Source organism: Myxine glutinosa, chromosome 6 (assembly GCF_964187855.1).
Source record: "Myxine glutinosa chromosome 6, kmMyxGlut1.1, whole genome shotgun sequence".
NCBI lineage: Eukaryota > Metazoa > Chordata > Myxini > Myxiniformes > Myxinidae > Myxine > Myxine glutinosa.
The window spans coordinates 75,038,834-75,062,597 of NC_136266.1; the positions used below are offsets into that span (position 1 = coordinate 75,038,834).

Genomic DNA, 23,764 nt, shown 5'->3' on the forward strand with positions numbered 1-23,764 from the left:
TACCGCTCGCTCATGTACCATAGTCGGCTCCTGACTTGTGTTACCTTCTATTCGTTTGCATCTTCTTCACAAGTCTCTATAAAATATACATTAATATTAAAAACAAATTAAAATGCAGCTGTGTGCTCAAGCTCCATCCAATGGCCAGCTGCCATGAAAGCCTATTTGGCTCGTGCTGTGGCTTGCCCACTGCCGCCATTAAACCGTGAGTATCCGTAAGATTTAAAGTGCACCACTGACTTTATGAACTAATAATTTATGATGGGTTCAGCTGAGATCAATCGGCATCATTCCATTGTGTGTGTGTGTGTGTGTGTGTAATGGAATTAGGATTACAGTTTCCCTGCAATCACGATTGTTGCAGTTTTTCACGACAAAGTTTACTGGACGGCTTTTTCGGATATCTGCACATTTCGGTTTTTTTTTTTTTTGTCTGCGTACTTATTCCACATGCCTGTCGACGTGGATCCGCAACAACACCGGGAAATCGATATGCTATTTAAGTGAGATAATCCAACAAGGTTTCGACCCATGCAGCTGGCTGGGAAGCCCTGGAATTTGCCATTTGTGTGATTGTTGTCTTGACTCTTGACTTCCAAGACCATTGCATTGTGTGTTCAAAATCAGTGTCGGCCAAGTGTTCTTAAATTGTAGTGAAAAGCTATGATCAGTATAATCTGAATTTATGTGAATACCACTGGAAAATTTGTAGAAAGCCACTGGAAAAGCAAGCTTAATAGGCCCAAACATTGCTCGTGAAGCTGCTCAGCTAATGATCCTGTCAATCCATAATCATCTACAAATGAATAATCTTATAAACCTGATTGTGAAATGGCGAATAGTTGATATCTAAACCTTTTCTTAATCTGTCTTGTGTTTTAGGTTTATCGGAATTCGTACAAAGCATCGTACTCATTCTACAACATCCATACCAGGTGGGCCTTGAAATTGTTATTTTAACACACTATTCTCTCAAGCCTGATGATGATGATCAAGGTTTTTATAGCTTTTCGGAGCTGGATTTTGGTGGCCACAGTGGAATTTTGGTTTTTTCGTATCCAAAGGTGAACGTGGGTGTGATGATGTGAAAGCGCACTCGATTTTCACCCGAAGACATTCGTTTGTAATTGCTTGAGGTGTTGATAAAAGGTAGGAGGCTGACTTGATCAATTTTTCTTTGTTCTTTTTCCTTTATATTCTGACACAGGGAGGTGAGTGAATTGAACCCTCCGGAAGTGAAGAATGCTGTTCTGCAGTACGCATCCTGGGGGGTTCAGCGGCAACAGCTGGTACGTGCACTCGATAACCACGAGTTCAAATCGGCCTGATATCAAAGTGGTAACAATATTACCGCCACCACATTATTACCCCCGCCACAGGTTGTTTTCACCCCCACCTATCTGTCCGTTTGTGTCTTTCAGCAGGATATCTCAAAAAGTTATGGACAGATTATAAAGGTGGGCGCGATTCGGAAAATTTTAAGTCCGCTTTCCGCTTATCCGCTCCGCCAGCCCGTGTAGTCCGATTCGCTTATCCGCTTCAGCGGCCGAAAATCTTAGTCCGCTTACCGCTTATCCGCTTATCCGCTTCGATTCGATTTTTTAAAAGCGCTTCGACGTTTTAAAAGCGATTTTTGACGTTTCTAAAGGGAATTTAATGCTTTTTAAGCCTAAATAGCCATTTCTAACTACTACAAAGACAAACAAAGCTTTTAAGATCAAAAATATACATTTTTATTTAAATAAAATTTATTCAAAATTTATTGAAATAAAGTTTTCCACTCGACTCTACTCTACTCTACAGTTAATTTAAATATAATTTTAATATATGCAAGTTACATTAAAGAAAAATCAATTTGCCCGTCCTTTCTTTGACAAGAGAGTCTACTACTACTACTACTAGTCAACAGACTAGCAGTCTGTTGACTAGTCCTCGTCTTCCTCCTCCACCTCGTGGGCCTTCTTGAGGATTTGGAGGTTGCCCTTCATGAAGACGAGGGCCTCGAAGTTCGGTGCAGTCAGGGCCGACCTCTTAGGCCTGAGGATGTCCGACCCGTAGCTGAACACGCGCTCGACCGAGGCAGAGCTCGGGAGCGGCGTGTTATGCCTGAGAAATAGAGTTACCCAAGCATCACGGAACTCGAGCGGGAAGAGATTGGGCGAGAGCCGAGTTGTTAGGGTTTCACTTATTATTCACTTAAATAAATATTCACAATTCTAGAGTAACGGCTCAGGCTAACAGCTGATTTGGCGAATCGCGATGCGCTTTAATTTTTTGGTAGTCCGCTTACGCTTATCCGCTTCGGTTTCCGGGGGTTGTTCCGATTCGCTTATCCGCTTCGAAAACGTTAGTCCGCTGCAGCGGATAAGCGGATAAGCGGACTTTCGAAGCGGACCGCCCACCTTTGAGTCAGATTAGGCCAAAACTTGGTGGACATGTTGGGTGTGTGACAAGGACGAACTGATTAGATTTTGCTGAAGATCCGAATCCGAGAATTAAAAAAAAAAGATTCTTCACCATTCAGTGATTTTACCAAAAACTATATGTAGCACGATATGTAAAAGTTATATACGAATTCGGACAAAACTTTGTAGACAGGTTGGGAGTGTGACAAGGACAAATTGATTGAATTTTAGTGAAGATCCAGATCCTGATACGAGAGCTTCTTTATTATTTATTCAGTGATTCTTCACCTTTGAGAGATAGAACCAAAAACGACACAGCATGATATCTCAAAAAGTTATGGTTGGATTATGACAAGTAATTGGATGAGTTGTGCAGGTGACAAAAGCAAGGGATTAAATTTTGGTTCAGGTCTGGATGCAGATCCGGCTTATCAGTGGGATAGAGAAGGTGAACTGTTCAACCTGGCCGTGGTATGCACTCTACCGAGTGTCATTCTCGTTACACTTGGTGTAACATTCACCAGGTTGTAGTTGGAGATGCTCAGGCTTTAATGAAATAAATGTATGGTATTATCGAAATCCATGAGTTTCTTTCTTTTTTTTTGCATTTTCTTTTTGTGGTTTTATTCCATATTATTGAAGTATTCAATCAGTTTCAAACAGTTAAATCGTAAAAGTGAAACTACTACAATCCCTTTGAAACATTAGACAGAGAGAGAGAGAACTTTGATAACAAATAATAATAACAAGACAACAGGAATATACTCTGATATCAGCAAATTGTATCTTATTCAATGATATCTGATCTTGCAATTTGGGATAGTCTCTGTGTACATCGAGTATATCGGGTATTATATAATGCGTGTGTGTATATATATATATATATATGGACGATATATATATATATTGTTGCGGTTTTGAGAACCCACACTTGTAAATTTGACATCATTAATGGGTTAAAGGTTGCACCCCATAGGTAGGCCACAAGCAACACGTAGGTCACCATAGGACTTCAGTTATTTCATTAGTATGTGTATAGGTAAGGCCGTGTTTCCAATAGTTTAATCTGCGTTGTGTCAATCAAATAAGGAGTAGGCCCCAATCCATTCATTTTGGCAGCCTCCCTCTCCAAGCGACGCCATTAGGCATGCCCTCCTGTCTGTGCCCCACGGCCCTCCCAATTGTTACGCACCTTGCCAGCAGCGTTCGCAACCTCGCTGGGCTTCCGCCCAACGCCGCCATGAGTCACAAGGTGAGGCCCGGAAAAAGGGGGTGGAACGCCAGGAAGAAGGTGTGGCCAGGTCAACCCACCATCAGGGCGTGGCCGGTAAGCAAGCACCAGCCAACCAGGGCTGAGGTAAGATCGCCTGACAGGCTTGGCTTTTGGGCTCGCGGAGCGATCGCTGCTTGACTTATAAAAGCGCGAACGCAAATCCCTTTCACAGGACTCTCGCGAAGCACTCGAGTGGAAGGTTGGCATTTGAGAAGGACTTACTGGGAAACGCGCGTTGTTAAACAGGACTGTGCGGACTTATATACGGAAGCGCTCATGAAGGAGGACTACTGTGGTGTTGAAAGAGCTTGTTGGAAGTGCGCTTGTTAAAGGACTCTTGTTGGAACCTTGTGCTAAAGCAGGACATTGGAGAGAGGGGGCGTTTGGCACGAGTGTGCACTTATTACATATGCCGTTAGGACACCAGCCTTCCCCCCGTTATATAATTGTCCGTTCGCGTTCCACTACATGCGGAGCTGCCTGCCGGGTTTCGCCTGCCGGACCGGAGCCTGGACCGGAGCCGGCTCGAGCCTGGACGTGCTGGTGACCATCAACCATCTACAATCCCCGTGTGAGTGTGTATGTGAGACGGGCCCGTTTGTCCTGGGGTATTAAGAATAAGACTGTTTAAGGCTGCCCGGTGTGCTTCTTCTTCCTCTTCCTATCCTGTACATTTCTTTCGTTTCCTCTTATCCTTCTTGTACATTGGTAATAAATCCCATCTGTTCTTCCTATTTTCTTGGTTTCCTCTCCATCTGATCGCATCAGTCTTTTCTCCATTGGGTAAACGTGGCACGATCGGAACCGCCATAATCGGGTTTAGTCTCTGTTAACGGCCCGAATTGCGGCTCGGTTCGCTCGGCGTGTCCACTAATGCCGTGGTTCGGGCGGGAGTTATTTCCTTGCTTCACGGTCGGTGTTAGTAATTAGGTATTATGACTAAGTCGACCAATAACCCTACCTAATACCGACCGGAAGGAACGTAAAACTTCCAGGACCCGCGTCGGCCAGATAAAAGGACAAGGGATAAAAGGACAACCCCCCTTGATAAGGGGAGAGCCGACGTCCAAGATCCACAACAATATATATATATATATATATATTGTTGCGGATATGGGATTTGGCCTCCATCCATATCCGCTTGTAAATATTCCCCTATTTCCCCAATACTCCCCAACTATCCCCAATCCCCCATTCCCTAGTCCCATTGTCTGTAAACAACACTCTGTAGAACCGACCTTCCCCTTTTTCCCCCATTAAATGTCGTGCCCAGGTTCACCGCATCTCATGTAGACAACTATAGGACATCTTGCTAGTTATTCTTAGTCTATGTCAGTTAAGGACTCGTTTCCATTAATTCTGACTCTTCGTTGCACCAGAATGTGATTGTATGGCACCAGTAGTAAGTTTAGGACCTCCCCATACCTCCTCCCATCTTCCTCATGAAACTACAACAACAACAACAACTACAACAACAGCGCGCGGGGAGTGTGCGTCCTCACTCCGGCTTGGCTAGCCGCCATTGCCCATGTGCTCGACGGGGTTACCAAATAGGGGCTCCCTGTCAGCTCCTCGTCAAGGGCGGAGCCCGGTAACCCCCGCACCCAATAAGAAGCGGCGGGCCGATTCCATCTGGGGCAGAGCTAACGGGCCGAGGGCGTGTCACTCCCCGCTGGATATACGCAGCCACTTACCGGACGTGACGTCAGATGCGCCCCCAGCTTTAAGAGAACCAGACGCCACCTCCAGCGCGACAATACCTCCCTGCATCTTTTGGACCGCGCTATCCTGTCCCTGAGCCAAGGTGCACCTTGTGCTGTCCATCGACTACCTGCCCTTCCTTGCCATCAATCCCTGTGTGAGTCAGTCTTGTCCCGTTTATCTGTGGTCTGTCGGGAATAAGATAAGTGTGTCTAAGTGCCTACCTTCCTATGCTGTACCTCTTGTCCTTGTAATCTAAACGTTCCGCATACAAATATTATAACCTCCTCCGGAGGTCTTGAGAACTGTACCCCTGGTGTCGTGTCATCTAACCCAGCCGTTGTGTCCTTTCCTTAATTGATTTAGCATAGCGCGATTTGGCCAACGTTCGAGTATAATCGGGTAAACTGTGCAGACGCGGTCATACCAAACCGCTCGGTAAACTAACATCCAAAACCGCGTCTGTAACATTTGGTGTCAGGAGTGGGATTCGATCCGGAGCGCGTTTCACGCGCTCGAAATTATAACAGCGAAATTTAATTGTGTTTTACAAAAAAAATAAAAACCCGAATTTTGAAAGTCGCGCTATGGCAGACCAAGACGGCTGGGTTCCGGTAGAAGAGAGTGAGGCAGGGTCGATCCAGGACCAAATTGAGGGACAAGAGGAGAGCGAAGCAGTGAGGGTAGCAGATTCGCAAAATAGCGTCGTCGTGCACGAGGTTGCGGGCGCGCAAAATGGCGCCTCGCACATGGCCACGGCGACCACGCCCGCGACCGTGGTAGCGCCGCTGGTGGATTCAAACCTTTTCCTCCTGCAAATGAGGGCCCTTATGGAACGAATGGGAGACCAAATTGTGGGAATGAGGGCTGATAGTGAGCGGTTGGGAAACCAAATGGGGGTAATGGGAAACCAAATGGGGGTAATGAGGGACGAAGCGAGGGGTACCAGTGAGGGGTTAGACAATAATTTTAAGGGATTAGACAAGAAATTTGGGAAGTTAGACAATAATTTTGAGGAGTTAGACAAGAAATTTGGGAAGTTAGACAATAATTTTGAGGGGTTAGACAACGGGATAAAAGAGGTGAGAAATGGGTTAATGGGGGTAGAAAACAGAATGGCCGCTCAAGAGAATCAAATGGAAGGGATGCAAAAGGGGTTAGAGGGGTTAGAAAACAGGATGGAAGGCAAATTGAGGGACATGAGGGACCAAGCGGAAAGGGAAGTTAAACAAATGGGGCAGCAGATAGAGGGGGTCAGAATGGGGGTAGAAACCAAACTGGATGCTCACAGGGAGGAAATGGAGCAGATGAGGGTGGCATCTGGGCAGGAGATGCAAGTGATGGGAGAGGAGATCAGAAGAGGTGTGAGTGAGGAGGTCGGAGGAGTGCGCGAGGAGGTGAGGCACTGTAAGGAGCGCATGGAGAAGGAGGTGAGAAAGGGGACTGTAAAATTGCAAGGGGGTATAGAGGAGTTGACGCTGGGAGTAGAACAACTGACAGTGGGACAAAAGGAGTTGGGGGACCAGGTAAAGAAGAACACAGCGGTAATAGAGGGTTTAAAATCAACACAGAAGGAGATGAAAAAGGACGTAGGGGTAATTAAAAAAGAGTGTCAGACGGTACATGAGGACTTGACGAGGAAAATGAACAAGGTGGTAGAGGTGATGGAGGTTAAAGAGCGGGAGGTGCGGGAGCACATAGAAAAAAATAAAGTGGAGTTAGAGGAAGAACTTAAAGGGGCGCACAAGGAGATGAAGGAGGTGAAGCAGAAATTAGAAGAAGTGGAAGAAGGGGTGAGCGAAATTAAAAAGCGACGGAGAGAGGATAAGAAAGAGATAAAAGAGGAGGTAAAAGAATTGGTCCAAAGTCTGTGTTTGGATCGTGATGATGTGCTCATTAACCGGATGAGGGATTCGCAGGTGATGGAGGAGAAGCGAAGAGGAAGAGGACCCGGTGTAAGTGGTGACCAATATGGTCGTGCGTATGATGCGCCAGGGGATTTAAGGAGCTTGGGGGTCGAGATGGACCCGGGTGTTCGTGAGAGGCCGTTGGTGAAGTGTGCGACAGGTCTGGTGTGCGAAAAAGGAGGTGTGCGAGAAAGTCCGACTCTGGGGTGTGTGAGGAAAAAGTGCGTGCCAAGGAGTGAAGGTGCTGGCGAGAGTGAGTCGGTCGTAGCGCGTGTGCGAGGGAGCACATGGAAGCGCGGTGTGGTAAGTGTTACAGAGGGTGTGACGGGAGAGTGTGCGCAAGAGAGCGCGCGAGAAAGGTGTGTGACGGACAGGTGCATGGGGAAAGAGTGCGCTGTCAGGAGTAAGGGTGAGTGCGCTGTCAAGAGTGGAGGTGAGAGTAGTACGAGTGACACGGAGCGTGAGTTGGTGGTGACAGGTGAGAAAGGAAGCACACCTGGAATGGTAGAGCGTGAGTGGGAATGCACGCTGGAATTGGTAGTGAGGCACGTGATTGGGTGTGCGAGTGAGAGCACACCTGTGATTGTCACAGAGGAGGTGACCGAGGAGGGGGCGCGAAGAGGTGTGTTGGTGAGGTGTGCGAGCAGCGAATGTGTGCCAAGGTGTTCGGTGGTCAGGTGTGTGACCAAGGCTGTGAGTGGAATGAGTGTACCTGGGTGTGTAAGGAAAGGTACGAGGAGCATGGGAACGGCTGGATGTGTGAGCAAGGAACGGGCTGCGGGGTGTAAGCATGCAGGTGAAGCATCGACGTTAAACGGGTAAGCGGTTAGAGCGACTTTTAGCCGAATCGGGCCCTCGGTGCGTGCTGGGCCTCGCTTTGAACGGCCGCGTCCGTGCTCCACTAGGCGGAGCGGGCGGCTGGATAGGAAGGGTCGTCATGGCGACCACTTTTTGTTGAGGCATTCCGGCAGGTCGAGATCGAGCCATGGGATGGCTCCGTGCCGAGAAGGTGCGTGGGACCTCGGGCCGGGTAAACCTCCTTCCCTGCACCGAATGCCGGACGCATCCAGCCGCTGGCACAGAACAACCCGCATTCATTGCTCGGCTTTACGAAGCCGGGCTTTGGACAGGAATTGGCGCACCGAGAGGCATTAGTAAGTAGACTGTGTGATGAGGTTAGTGTTTTGGACCCAAAATTAGAGAAAAACAAAATTTGATGATTGGCAAAGGATTGGCAGTAATGATTGGCAAATTTTTAATTTGTTGAAATTTGATGTGCAAAATTGGTAGTGAGCGATGGGCCCCGTGGGTAAGGGTGGCATCCCTGCCACCCTTCCCATGGTGGGGCAAATGCGCACTAGATTATGGGGTGTATGGCAGTGAAAACTAGCCCGGGTGGGTTAGGATATTGATAGGGATCTAGCGAAGATGACATTAGGTAACGTTAAGTTTAGTTAGTGACTGATACCTGTAGTGGGGACGCAGGTAGATTAGTGTGGATGATAATGACGTGGGAGCGCAATTGTTTAAAGGGACGACTGGGAAGCGCAAGTTTCAGAAGGGAGTAGTTAGCTGAGATGATGCCGTGTGTGTGAGAATTGAACAGGTGTGATTGCACAGGTGTGCAACTGGACAGGTGTGTGGAGCAGTGTGGAGCAGTGTATGAGTAGTGAGTGTGTGGATCAGCGCGAATGCGCTTGGGGAGAGAAGGGTGCAGGTGGCACCAGGTGTGAGAGCACAGGTATGCAAGTGCAGGTGTGTGGAATATATGGAGCAGAGAATGAGTGGTGTGGAGAGAGTTGGAGTAAGTGGTACGGAGTGGTGTGCATGGTGCGAAGGTGTGGATGGGGGAAGAGTGGACCCCTTTCACGAGTACCCGGGGCGGGTAGTGTAAGTGTTAGGTAGAGGGTATAGGTAAATTGTGGTTGGATATTGGCATTTGTGGTGCGGTTGCAGAATGGTATTGCGGATGGGTGCATTAGTGTTGTGGAAATGGCTGGGCGTGTAGCCTGTTAGTGTGTGTAGTTGGTTGGGCACTCCACCACTGTGAGGATGTCGGCCAGGTGAGGCCGCAGGTGGGCTCTGGGAGCCGTTAGTGTCAGTGGGGCCCGAGGATCCGGAGGACGGACCCGGGTAGCCCAGTGCCAGAGAGGGCACCGAGTGGGGAGAGCGCCAGAGGGCCTTCCCCAGGTAGTTAGGTTAGGGTAAGGAGCAGGTAAGCTTGGAGGCAACTGCAGTGGTGGAGGTGTGCAGGTGGGTAGACCGGCTGGGAGAGCTACACGTCGCGGCCCAGAAATTGTGCGAGGGCACCGGGAGATGAATCGGGGGAGTGAGACCCCAAATTGAAAAGCACCACAGTTTGGTCAATGGGAATTGGTTTTTAGAACCCATAGTGTAAGAGGGCCAATGGTTTGGCAGAGAAAGACCCCGGGTAATGTAAAGTTGTTAAAGTCATTTAGGAAATAGTTAGGATTGATGAACCTGTCGCACCATACGCAGCCACTTACCTGTGGTGATGATGACTCCACACCTGTGTTTTCTTTGTTCTGTGTGCAGGAAATGAGAATTGCTGTTAGATTTGTGAGACGCATCACGACGTGGATGAGACATTGGGGTGATTCCATCTCTCCCTCCTTAGGAGGGACTGATGATGAATTGGTGATGGCAAATTATGATGTTGAGTTGGAGATGGCAAATTTTGATGAGAGTTGAAAATGGCAAATTTGATTGGTTAGGAGGGAGAGAAGACGAATTTGGTTTATGGGAGGAACGGGGAAGACAGTAGGGACGTTTGTTGATTTGTAAAATAGATGTTTATGGGTAGTGTTGTGTTTTGTGGATACAGTAAGGGGTAAGGGAGGGGCCATGTAGGTTACCTGGTGGGGGGGGGGGGGCGTACGGTAGGAACGTACCTGTCTCACCTGGTTCCCATGTGCCCCCAGTGTGCATTACCTTACATTGCGTGCACTTTTGCGCCCTTACCACCTTACTCACTTGTCTTTTCTTTTGTCTCCCACCTCCGAGGATCTGGCTTTGGGGCAGAGAGAGAGGAGAGAGAGGTGCTGGCTCCGCAGTTGTGGGCCTGCACTTTCGCTGCTTGCTGCCGGGATCGATACACCATATGGACCGCAATGTTTGTGGCCGCCCACCATGGACCGCAGTCTTTTGCGGGCAAGCACCACCCGTTGATGGACCTATGGGTCAACGTGGCACCTATGCCATGCAGGTGAACCACTAATAGTTGGCCCCCTGACGGCCACAATAAAGAAATGGACGCGGTTGGCGCCTTTCTTTATTTTTGAAAGAAGCAAGAAGGCCAAGTGCACCACATGAAGGCAAGACCAGCGGCAGAACATCGGCCGGCTGCGACACCACCGGTGACTATAAACACTTTATTGGTGCACCGGATGGTGCTGACTGTGTTATGGGGTGGTGCTTTTGGTGCTTGAACGGGGTGCTCTGCACATTATTAAAGGCCGTAAGGCCACAGAGCACTCGTGGGTTGGTGTATCGATGCTGGCATGCGTGCTCTCTCTATGCATAACATCTGCATGTGTTCCTCCAAAAACAGGTCCTGGATCGTAGTGTAAATATCAGCGTAGTCTTGTGTAAATAATGCTCCCTACCGGCTGTATGTTTAGTTTGAGGATTCTTTCCGCGATTCGGTTATCCTGTGGGTGTGTTTCTGAGAGGAGAAGGGTGCAACGTCGCAGGGGGACATATTTACTCATTTGTGAACATCTGTAAAACTGTCGCACTCAGGGTAGAGTTAATAGTAGAGGGAACTACATCTGAGTGCCACACTAAAGTAGGTAAAAATTTATCGGGTCGGGACGCCCCGAGGGTAGAGAAGGGTGCAATGTTGCGGATATGGGATTTGGCCTCCATCCATATCTGCTTGTAAATATTCCCCTATTTCCCCAATACTCCCCAACTATCCCCAATCCCCCATTCCCTAGTCCCATTGTCTGTAAACAACACTCTGTAGAACCGACCTTCCCCTTTTTCCCCCATTAAATGTCGTGCCCAGGTTCACCGCATCTCACGTAGACAACTATAGGACATCTTGCTAGTTATTCTTAGTCTATGTCAGTTAAGGACTCGTTTCCATTAATTCTGACTCTTCGTTGCACCAGAATGTGATTGTATGGCACCAGTAGTAAGTTTAGGACCTCCCCATACCTCCTCCCATCTTCCTCATGAAACTACAACAACAACAACAACAACAACAGCGCGCGGGGAGTGTGCGTCCTCACTCCGGCTTGGTTAGCCGCCATTGCCCATGTGCTCGACGGGGTTACCAAATAGGGGCTCCCTGTCAGCTCCTCGTCAAGGGCGGAGCCCGGTAACCCCCCGCACCCAATAAGAAGCGGCGGGCCGATTCCATCTGGGGCGGAGCTAACGGGCCGAGGGCCTGTCACTCCCCGCTGGATATACGCAGCCACTTACCGGACGTGACGTCAGATGCGCCCCCAGCTTGAAGAGAACCAGACGCCACCTCCAGCGCGACGATACCTCCCTGCATCTTTTGGACCGCGCTATCCTGTCCCTGAGCCAAGGTGCACCTTGTGCTGTCCATCGACTACCTGCCCTTCCTTGCCATCAATCCCTGTGTGAGTCAGTCTTGTCCCGTTTATCTGTGGTCTGTCGGGAATAAGATAAGTGTGTCTAAGTGCCTACCTTCCTATGCTGTACCTCTTGTCCTTGTAATCTAAACGTTCCGCATACAAATATTATAACCTCCTCCGGAGGTCTTGAGAACTGTACCCCTGGTGTCGTGTCATCTAACCCAGCCGTTGTGTCCTTTCCTTAATTGATTTAGCATAGCGCGATTTGGCCAACGTTCGAGTATAATCGGGTAAACTGTGCAGACGCGGTCATACCAAACCGCTCGGTAAACTAACATCCAAAACCGCGTCTGTAACAATATATATATATATACATACTGTATATATATATATATATATATATATATATATATATATATATATATATATATATATATATATATATATATATACATACATATATATATATGTATATTCTGGATTTTGTATATTTTTTGGATTATCAAAACTCAAAACGTTATGGACGGATTTGGAAGAAACTTGGTGGACAGGTTGGGGGTGTGACAAGGATGAATCGATTCAATTTTTGGTGAAGATCTGAATATGGATTCGGATACGAGAATTATTCAATTATTAAGTGATTCTTCACCATTGAGAGATCGGGTGAAAATCGATATATAACATGATATTTTAAAAAGTTATGGACGAGTTATAACTAAACTTGGTGGACGAGTTGGTTCGGTGACAATAACAAGTCGATTCGATTTTGGTTCAGGTCCGAATCCAGATCTGGCTTATCAGTGGATACAAAACGTAAACTGTTTAGCCTGGCAGAGGTATGTGCTCTACCGAGTGCCCTTCTTGTTTATACAGACTTGGCATTTAATATGGAATATATATTTTTTCTTGACTTGGGTTGACTTTCTGAACTCGGTATATCAATCTGGTGAGTTTATTTTACGCTTCGGTGATTTCTTTGTTAAAAGAACCATGTCACTGATTGTCTGTCGCAGCAAGAAGTCAATAACAGGATTATATCACAGGTGGCGTGACAAAATGTACGGACAGGTACATTTGACGATTGGCTTCACAATCGGGTATATAAGGGTTGTTGCGTTCTGCATTAGTGGAAAACAACTGCTGCACGTCTACAAAAGTTATTGCCGCTTCCCCTGGAGATGGTCCGTCAACTCGACAATGCTGTTTGTCATTTAGTGGTGGCTTTACGAAATTCCGGCATGAAACAGCGTGCTATTGCTCGGCAGTATGGCATCACTCAAGGTCAGGTGTCAAAGATCCTGAAACGAAATGCTCAGAGGGGTGTCCCTACTCCAATACCGAGGTCAGGACGTCCCTGCAGAACCACAAGGAGGGATGATCGCCAGCTGCACCGGTTAGTCCGCAATGGCCGTACCAAGTCAGCTAATCGGCTTAGGGCTGAAGGGCAGCAACTGACAAATGTGCCTGTATCCAGAAGGCTCGTCAACCAACGACTGGTTCAAGCAGGCTATCGTGCCAGGCGTCCCCTGCGAAAGCCACGTCTGACCAGACAACACCGCCAGCGCCGATTGCAGTGGCCAGAGAGCACCGTCAATGGCAGCCAGGACACTGGAATCACGTGATCTTCAGTGACAAGTCTAGATTTCTGGTCTATCGTCAATATGGCCGTGTCCGTGTGCGCAGACAAGTGCATGAAGCCTACAACGAAGATTGTATAGTGCCAAGAGTCCAAGCTGGAGGTGGTGGGGTGACCGTTTGGGCTGCTTTTCATGCAGGGGGCAAAACTGACCTGGTTGTTCTGAATGGAAACCTGAACCAGTTCAAGCACAGGGCCATTCTGGAAGAAACATTGCTTCCATTTGTTCGTGCAGCCTTTCGAGGAAACTTTGTCTTCCAAGATGACAATGCACGGCCTCATCGTGCTCGCATGATCCAACACTTTCTTGCTGACCGTGGTGTAGAGCATATGGAGTGGCCTGCCATGTCCCCGGATATGAATCCGATAGAGAACTTGTGGGCAGAATTAACGCGTCAAATCGACCACTTGGACCAGCATCCGAACTCTGTGCGTGAATTGCAGCAGGCTATTGTCACTGCATGGCAAGCGATTCCTGTCCAAACCTTGGCAAATCTCGTGAACAGCATGCCTCAACGTGTACGTGCTCTCCTGAATGCTCGTGGGGGTTACACGAAGTACTGAACTGTAATTTTACTGTCCATAATCCCAGTCGTAATTTAACTTTTGTTTTTGTTAAAAATAAATTTAGGCTAATGTGCAAAATAAAGAGATACTTCTGGAAAACGCACAGAAGTTTAACACAGTACTGTCCATGAATTGAGTTCGATATCAGTTTACATCACTTTCAAGGATCAATTTATTTGCTTCGAAATGTCAAATGTGGTTTTTGTTTCTTTTAAAGGTCACATTAACAAAATCTAGAATAATTTCAACATAATTCCAATGAACTTTTGGTTCTAAGTCATCTTGAAAAGTAAGTTCACCCCCACAAAAAAAATATTCCATATTAAATGCCAAGTCTGTATATTGTTGCGGTTTTGAGTTTTTACAATAAAGGTTAATTTTCCCCCTCATAGTTTAGTCACACTACAACACGTAGCCTCGCGATAGTTCAGTTATTTCATAGTAAATGTAAGCATAGTCCTTTTCCTGTGTTAGTTTTGCGTTGAGTAGAATAATGAGAGTTAGGTCCCTTCCATTGCCTTATGCCGCCTCGATACTGTGGTTTTTGGCGCAAATTAACACGAGGCAGGCCTGACAAGTCGAGGCAAGACCGAAGGAAGGCGGAGGAGAAGCCGACGGTAAGAGCGAGCCGCCAATCAGGGCTCGAAGGGAGTGGCTTAGCACTACGTCAAAAGGCGTGGTTAGAACATTCGAGCGAGCTAAGGGGGTTGGCAATATAACCCGTTGTGCGAAGCCCCCGACCTTAGTTATGAGAAGGGAGAGGCGCTTGTTGAACGAGTTCTGAGGGAGATGCGCTGAACCAAAGAGAGAGTTCAAAGAGAGAGAGAGAAGACGCGCATGAACCAAGTTATAAGGTGCTCTCACAAGTTAAACGCTCGGTTGAGCTTGAGGCAGAACCTCTATTGGGTTACGTGAGTGAGAGCGCGCCATTAATTAATCGGCTGTGAGAAGCCGCCAAGCCTGCGAGAGACGCGTACATTTTCCCGCCTGCCTGCTCTGCCCTTTGTTCGAGAGACGCGCTGCAAGGATCCCTCCCGTCGCCTGCTTGCCTTCATCGAGGGACGTGCTGTGACCGGGGAGAGCCACGCCGGGCGAAGCTGTTCCTGGACGACCAAGTCGGCGCGTTCAGGGCATGAACATCATCCTTCCTTCCTTTCCCCTGTGAGTGTGATCGGGCCCGTGTCTGGATATAAGTTAAGACTGTAAAAGACTGCTCTGTGTCTCTGCTTTCTACCGATCCTTGTACATAATAGTGTAAATAATTATTAAACCTGTGTTCTTCCTTCTATTCGACAAGTCGAAGCAAGACCGAAGGAAGGCGGAGGAGAAGCCGACGGTAAGAGCGAGCCGCCAATCAGGGCTCGAAGGGAGTGGCTTAGCACTGCGTCAAAAGGCGTGGTTAGAACATTCTAACGAGCTAAGGGGGTTGGCAATATAACCCGTTGCGCGAAGCCCCCGACCTCAGTTATGAGAAGGGGGAGGCGCTTGTTGAACGAGTTCTGAGGGAGGTGCGCTGAACCAAAGAGAGAGTTCAAAGAGAGAGAGAGAAGACGCGCATGAACCAAGTTATAAGGCGCTCTCACAAGTTAAACGCTCGGTTGAGCTTGAGGCAGAACCTCTATTGGATTACGCGAGTGAGAGCACGCCATTAATTAATCGCGCTGTGAGAAGCCGCCAAGCCTGGCGAGAGACGCGTACATTTTCCCTCCTGCCTGCTCTGCCCTTTGTTCGAGAGACGCGCTGCAATGATCCCTCCTGTCGCCTGCTTGCCTTCATCGAGGGACGTGCTGTGACCGGGGAGAGCCTACGCCGGGCGAAGCTGTTCCTGGACGACCAAGTCGGCGCGTTCAGCGCGTGAACATCATCCTTCCTTCCTTTCCCCTGTTAGTGTGATCGGGCCCGTGTCTGGGGATAAGTTAAGACTGTATAAGACTGCTCTGTGTCTCTGCTTTCTACCGATCCTTGTACATAATAGTGTAAATAATTAATTAAACCTATGTTCTTCCTTCTATTCGACCGTGGTATGAATAAAACCGCTCGAATCGGGTTCCAATACCAGAGATCTGCATGGACCACGTGGTACGTCATCCGCTCGGACGTACTCAAATTACGCGTGGCTCATGCGAGGCTTGATCCCCGCTTTCGCGGCGGCGCAGGTATTTAGGTACGTGCAATAATTGTCCAGGAACCCTACCCTGCGTCTGCCCGGGAGGGGCGATTCAAGTCTCTCTGTTGCGACGACCCCAAAAAAATCAAGGGGCTTAATCTCCTCTTGGTAGGGGCAGGAGGGTCACGCGAAAACCGTAACAATATTTTTTTCATATATATCTTATATATATATATTTATATGGTATCCCTCTGTGCTTGCCAAGCTTGATAACAAACAAGGTCACTTTCATGCCCTGGTTTCTAAATTCCTCCACTTGTACAACAATCAAATCGCTATCCATGGAGCCCTCTCCTCTCTCAGTGGCGGTTTGTGTGCCTCAAGTCATTGTCTGTGGCCAGCCAGTCCTATTCTGCATTTACATAAACATTCTCTTCGCTGTTTTGGAAATCTCCATCTTCCTTTTTTGTAATGACTCCACATTGTGTTGTGCAGTACACTATCCCATTGGCATGCTGGCAGCAGCTGCGTCACTCTCTGCTGATCTGGAATTGATTAGATGCTGGTGTGATAAATGGAACACGTTTTTCAATCCTGCAAAATCTCAGTCTCCCCCTGCCGCTCCCGGAACTATCATCAGAATAATCCACACACACACACACACACACATATATATATATATATATATATTTCTATTGTCAGCTACTTTAAGAGTTCAGTATATTGAACTTCTAGCTCTGACCATCAAGCATGACCTCCTCTTGGCTGACTATATATCAAAGCTGGCCTCCAAGGCAAACTTGGCTTTTTGGCCTTCAGGGCAGACTCCAGTTGCAGATTTGGTTTGTTTCCAGTGTTCTCCAAATCATTTTTTGAAAAGTTAGAACGTCAGAACACGGTCGACAAACTTTGTCCATATCTTAATGGAGTACTTCTCTCTCCTATTGGCTGGCACCCCAGTATCACATCTGTCATCTGTATTGTATATGGATTCAAAAGCCCAAAACATTATCACACCTCATGACATTAGGCCGATGCACGAGGGCTTTTCCACTCACATATTAGGCAGGTCAGTAGTCTCCCTGTTTTTGTTTTACCATCTCTCCCCCAGTGTTCTTCTCTCTGATTTCTTAACTGTCACCTGTAACTGACCCCCTCGCCACACCCCATCTCCTCTAGGATGCTCACGTTCTGCAGTAACATCATCATAGTTAAACTCCCAAAATCTAGCCTTTCTGCCAAACTACTATTTCATTCTTTTTTCTTCCATTTCTCAAACTGTCTTATGGATGTGGTTCAATCATACTCTTTTCTATTCTCTTTCAAGGTACACACACTTCACTCTAAGCTGTCTAGCCTGGGTTTGAATCCTGACCCAGCTATAAACTGCCATCCCGGTGTTTCACAGGCAGGGTGATTCCCCAGTGTGTGTGCCGTCCCTCGGATGGATGATAAACGGGCATCCTGTTTGCCAGCATTTAGTTGTTGAGCGTTAAAAATCCCACGATGTCCCTCACGAAGAGTAGGTGAGCTATCACAAAAATTCCTGACATAACTACTGCTGGGAAGACAATGGCAAACCACCCTGTGTAACTCTTGTCCAAGAAACTGCTTCGACAGCACCGATGCTCTGTAATGGACGATAGTACATCTGAAGCAGAATTAATATTTGGCCTATCTGTATTTTCTGTTGGAATAAACTTTTTTATGCCAATATGGTAATTTTTATTTCACAATTGAAGTCTCTCCAAATTGTAGTCTCTCCAGTCTCTCCATTCACTGTTATTTTTTATGAATGCACTTGATTAATATAATCTACTTTAACGCTATTTGTTGTATTTTATGGAATAGTCTCATTTGCAATCCGTTATCCTGCTCTCGCTCAACTGTGGAACTGCCTTCCAGTTTCGTTATATCCCTGTTTATGCTTCTCAAATTACACCTCCATTCTGACTTGGTTGCAGTCATGTGACTTTTCTGCACCAGGAAAAGGGTATGCTTGTATCATTGGCATCCTCCTCCAAAAACCAGAACATGAGGTATGCTCCTGCTATCTCATTGTAAACAGGTTGGTGGCCTCTCTGTTTTTCTATTATCTCCTTTATTCTGGCCTTGCTTCCCTCTCCATTCCTCTCCAGGTTACACATGTTCTTCCAGCTTCACCATCCTTGTGAAACTCCCAAATTCCAGACTTAATGCTCAACTCCACTATTTCATGCCTCACTTCTCGCACTTATGGAACTTTTTTTTCTCAGTCTGTTCATTCCTACTCTTCCCTCCAGGGTTTCCAAGATGGCAGTACACCACATCCTCAGGTCAGGTCAACCTCCATCCTTACCTGTGATATATCCATTAATCTTCCTCTACGTCTCTTTCTAGCCCCATTAATCATCCTCTATCTATTGCCATTTACTTGCAGATTTATGTTTCCTTCCCTCTCGCTGTTTCCTTCCCTCTCGTTTCCAAACATGTCCACCTCATCCTATTCATTCATCCTCTTGTGTTTGCACGTTGTTTCAAGGCCCCACTGTCAGTATTCCCTTCTAGCCTAGTATTCCCCAGTATTCCCTTCATCACCGTATTTACAAAAAACAATACTAAATTTTTGTGCCTTAATGAACAGAAAATCATTGTTTACACAAGAGGTGATCCTTTAGCTTGCAGCCACCATGAGCACCACCTCTGCAATCTTACCTTTTTAGCACCTCTCGATGATGGAAGGTATACCCTTGCGGCACTCCGATAAGACATCCCAAGCAGCTTTTGAACATAGCTCTCGGCACCCGCAGGGAAGGAAATCCTCAAAGTCCACCACTTTCAAGGCAGCAATGGATAATTAATTGAGTTTGAATATAAAGGCCCATGCTATTACATCCCAAACTTGTAGCACTATTATTTCTCCCACATTTCTCTCTTCCTCTTTCCCTCCTTCTCATTATTATAACATTATTGCTTTATTTTATTTTATTTTGTATACAGAGTCGAGGCTCGTGTAAGAGCTAACACATTAAACATGATAACATGCACGGAAAAATAAAACATACAATGAAGGGAGCGGGAGACAAGAGGGGGAGAGAGAGGGAAGCACACATGCACAACAACAGTAGAGAATCGGTAGATCTGTGGAAGGGAGAGGACTGGGGGAGGAGGGAGGGTGCATGGTATAAAGCAAATGAACACTACTAGGAATTTCAGGAATGAAGTCGAAGATTGAAAGAGGTGGATTTGGGGTGAATTAACGGGGGTAGAAAAGATCAAGGTTTTGAATGGTGGTAGATAAGAGATGGTGGTGAACAGCTGGTTTAAAGACCTGGAGGGAGGAGTGGGATTGAAGAGAGTGTGGGAGTTTGTTCCAGAGGCGGGGAAAAAGAGGAATGAAGGAGTGAAGGTGAGCAGAGAGTCTTGATTTTGGCAGTTTCACCAGAAGAGGGTTTCTGGCAGATCTTGTACGTCCTGAAGGAATATTTGGGGGACAAAGCACAGACAGAGCAGTGAAACTTGCGGTGAGAGAGTGAAAGGCCCTCAGAATCGGCTTCATCGAGGGATTCCAATGATTCTGAATGCTTTGGTTTCAACCATGTGAAGCCGAGCGAGGTGTGAGGCATAAGCACCGGCCCAGAGGGGAGAGCAGTATTCCGTTGAGCTGCGGATGAAAGCCTTATATGTGGTGAGGAGCTCAGAAGTGCCCAGAAAGGACTTCGCACGACGGAGGATGCCCAATCGGCGACTGGCTTTGAAGGCCAGCTTGGAAATGTGTTTTTTCCAGGAATGATCATGGCAGATAGTGAGACCCAAAAGCTTGAGTGACAGAACTGTGACAGTGACAGTTATGATTATTTATGTAGTTGCATGTTTTATAATTAAGTCAGGTAAAAGTTCTCCATTTCTATCGTCCTTTCTTGTCATCCCAATATATTCAGGCCTCTAGTTTTCGGCAGTGCCATTTACTTTCCTAAAAGGCATACATTAAACAGTTGCTTTATTTTATAACTGCAGTGAATTTCCAAAGGAGAGAAATTTCTGCCTGGGTGTGTGATGCACACGTGCTCTGAATGGATAGATTGTTGTTTGCCAGAAGCAATGGCTGTTCTTTTACTCTCTCGAAGGGTTCTGAACTTAATGGTCTGAATCCGAGATGATGCAGTGGCGTTTGGCTTATGATGTAGTCCGTTTGATGTGCGAGCGGGAATAAGGAAATCATTGGGAGGGGGTCGCGGAAGTGAGACATATTAATTCTTTTCCTGGATTTTTTTTAACTTTGTTTCAACATTTCCACAATATATCCAACGTGACTTCTGCTGTCATTGTGAGATATCCTGTAGCACAAACCATTATTAGTGGGCCAGAATCCATCCAGTCACCTCTCTGCCCTACCTGTGGGGACTGCAAGAAAAGTTACCTTTGGCTATTTTTGATTTATTAATGGTGCTTATGCAATAGAGAAGGGTTGCTATCCTCCCCTGTGCAGCTTCGTGGATTCCTGAGAGGTAAGCTTGTTTCTGAACTTGACCTTCACTTTATAATTCAGCAAATCTGCCTTGTAGTCACAAATCAGATACGTTTCTCAAGTCAAGGTTGAAAAACTCATGACTAATTCTAAATAACAACTAGATGGTATTCAGAGAATACTTACCCGGCGCAGTCAACTTGGTGTGAGCCAATTCTTCTATTTTTGAACGTTTATTTTTTTTTCTTTGATCCAATATGGCTGCCAGATGACGTGAGCAATGACATCATAAATGCATATTCTCTAATATAATTGTTGCAGAGATCATGCTCAATAAATTTCAAACTGATCAGACTAAGCGTTGTCCCTGTCGAATTATGACGTCATAATTATAGCACTAATGACGTCATCGTTAACAACTCCTATTCCCCAGAGCGAGTTCTTTACAATGCGCCATGTTTCAATTTTTTCCATAGAGCGGTTTTGGAGATATGGAGGTGCAACATTTTTCGGTTTTTCCAAGATGGCGCCTGCAACACATGACCTATGATGTCATGATTATCAATATAATATTTTGAAGGAGGAGGCGCTCCTATGGTGAAAATTTGGTGTCCATCAGACCAACAGTTGCTGAAATTTTTAAAATAATGATCGATGGATAAGTGTTGTATTTGTCGAATTATGACGTCATAACGAAGGCACCGATTACATCATTATTAACATATCTTATTCCCCATGGGGAGTCGGTGACAATGAGCAAGGTCTCAATTTTTTCCATGGAGTGGTTTCAGAGATATAGAGGTGCGAAATTTTTCCAAGATGGCGCCTGTACCACGTGACCTATGACGTCATAATGATCATTAAAATATTCTACAGGAGGAGGCGCTCCTATGGTGAAAATCTCATGTCAATCGGACCAACGGTTCCCGAGAAAATGAATTTTTAAAATGCAGACACATACGGCACACGGCACACGTACGCACAGGAATGCTTAACCACGCTTTTCGCTTCGCGAGCACAGGGTAATAACCTTGGAGACTCACACATCACATCACATTCTTTCGTCACTCCTTTGTTCAGTCACTCCTGTGTTAATAAGCGTAGAATTGTGCCTGAGAGAGGAGTGCTAAGTGCTTTTGTTACTCGAGTAGAGATTCGTTTCAGTGGTTTCATTTGAAACTTCCCCAAACTACATGTGTAAGTGAAATTAAACCAATGCATTCTGGCTTGCTATCAAACAAGTTACACTAAATAATGCAAGGAAATCCAATGGTGGGAGAAAAAAATGGCCATTATTCCTATTATGGCCTAGTTGCATTAACTTTATACGTAATGATTCAATAATATCATGTGCTCGGTTTTGCATTGTTTTTGTTTGTTTTCAAGAGTGAAATCAAGCGATCAACCTAGATCTGTCTTTCATTTTATTGTGCTTCGACCTCGTATCGGACGAGATAATTAAAAAAGATATACAACAGGAGTTGTGGCGAGTGTGGCCTGGTGTTCAATATGTTGCGTGGTCCAGATCTACCTGCGGGCAGCACCGTTAAAGCTTTGGATCTTATCAAAACCAATCCAATCCCAGGCCATCTTCAAGTTTCCGTGGAATTGCCAATAAAAGCTCAATTAGCTCATAAATGATCTTCTGTAAGGGGTTTCACTAGTACCACCAAGTATGGCCTCTATGAGATCGCAAACCACACATTGAACCTCACATAACGACTCCTCATTGTCCTTGGAGTAACTTGGGATTGCTCCGCAGCCTCCCTACAAAATGATGCAATGAAAATATAACGTATGGAATAATTTGTGTTGAAGATACGTACGACTCATTTATCATTAGAAATGTGTTTTATACATTGGACTGGAAATAGTTCAGGTGTGGTTGCAAGAAAAGTTTTATGGAGGAGCAAATTACTGAAGAAAGCACAATTTACCACCAAAGTGGTTTCTGTTGTGAGATAATGAAAACTTAGGGTAACTCGGGGCATAAAACTAATTGGAAATTGTCTTCATTAGGCTATAATACCCAGTTGTACACACACAGTCACCACAGGTAGGGACGAATAATATAACAAAAGCCAACATGGCGGCACCACTTCTCAAGCTACAGTACCGCAACACCATTGGCGCTTGGGGGGAAGCAGGTGAAAGTTGTGGTTTATGATTACAGATAGCTTATGGAAATCCTGCTGCGGAGATGACAAATTGACCTCATTCGGTCGTGATTTTGCAAGTTAGTGTTGAGCAGGAACACCATACTAATTTAAATATCAAGGCAGTGGGGGATAATTGTTAGAACACAACATGGAATTGTGCACCAGTTATTTGTGTGGTATTCCATGGCTTTGGAACACCCCACATGAGGAATTGCATTCCCTGGCTTTGGAACAACCCACATGAGGTGTTGCATTCCCTGGCTTTGGAACAACCCACATGAGGTGTTGCATTCCCTTGTTTTGGAACAACCTACATGAGGTGTTGCATTCCCTTGTTTTGGAACAACCCACATGAGGTGTTGCATTCCCTTGTTTTGGAACAACCCACATGAGGTGTTGAATTCCCTGGTTTTGGAACAACCCACATGAGGTGTTGCAGTCCCTTGTTTTGGAACAACCCACATGAGGTGTTGCATTCCCTTGTTTTGGAACAACCCACATGAGGTGTTGAATTCCCTGGTTTTGGAACAACCCACATGAGGTGTTGCAGTCCCTTGTTTTGGAACAACCTACATGAGGTGTTGAATTCCCTGGTTTTGGAACAACCCACATGAGGTGTTGCATTCCCTGGCTTTGGAACAACCCACTTGAGGTGTTATATTCCCTGGCTTTGGAACAACCCACATGAGGTGTTGCATTCCCTGGTTTTGGAACAACCTACATGAGGTGTTGCATTGCCTTGTTTTGGAACAACCTACATGAGGTGTTGCATTCCCTGGCTTTGGAACAACCTACATGAGGTGTTGAATTCCCTGGTTTTGGAACAACCCACATGAGGTGTTGCATTCCCTGGCTTTGGAACACCCCACATGAGGAGTTGCATTCCCAGGCTTTGGAACAACCCACTTGAGGTGTTATATTCCCTGGCTTTGGAACACCCCACATGAGGAATTGCATTCCCTGGCTTTGGAACAACCCACATGAGGAGTTATAT

General features: G+C 46.3%; 1 protein-coding gene across 1 annotated transcript in view; it reads left to right on the plus strand.

Annotated features, from left to right (window-relative positions):
* The window catches only part of LOC137429981 (inactive dipeptidyl peptidase 10), a 380,373-nt gene that overhangs the window by 217,851 nt on the left and 138,758 nt on the right, over positions 1-23,764 (plus strand). The window contains exons 7-8 of the mRNA XM_068120409.2: positions 883-935; positions 1,208-1,289. Coding sequence (XP_067976510.2) covers positions 883-935; positions 1,208-1,289 — 135 coding nt within the window. The remainder of the gene's footprint in view (positions 1-882; positions 936-1,207; positions 1,290-23,764) is intronic.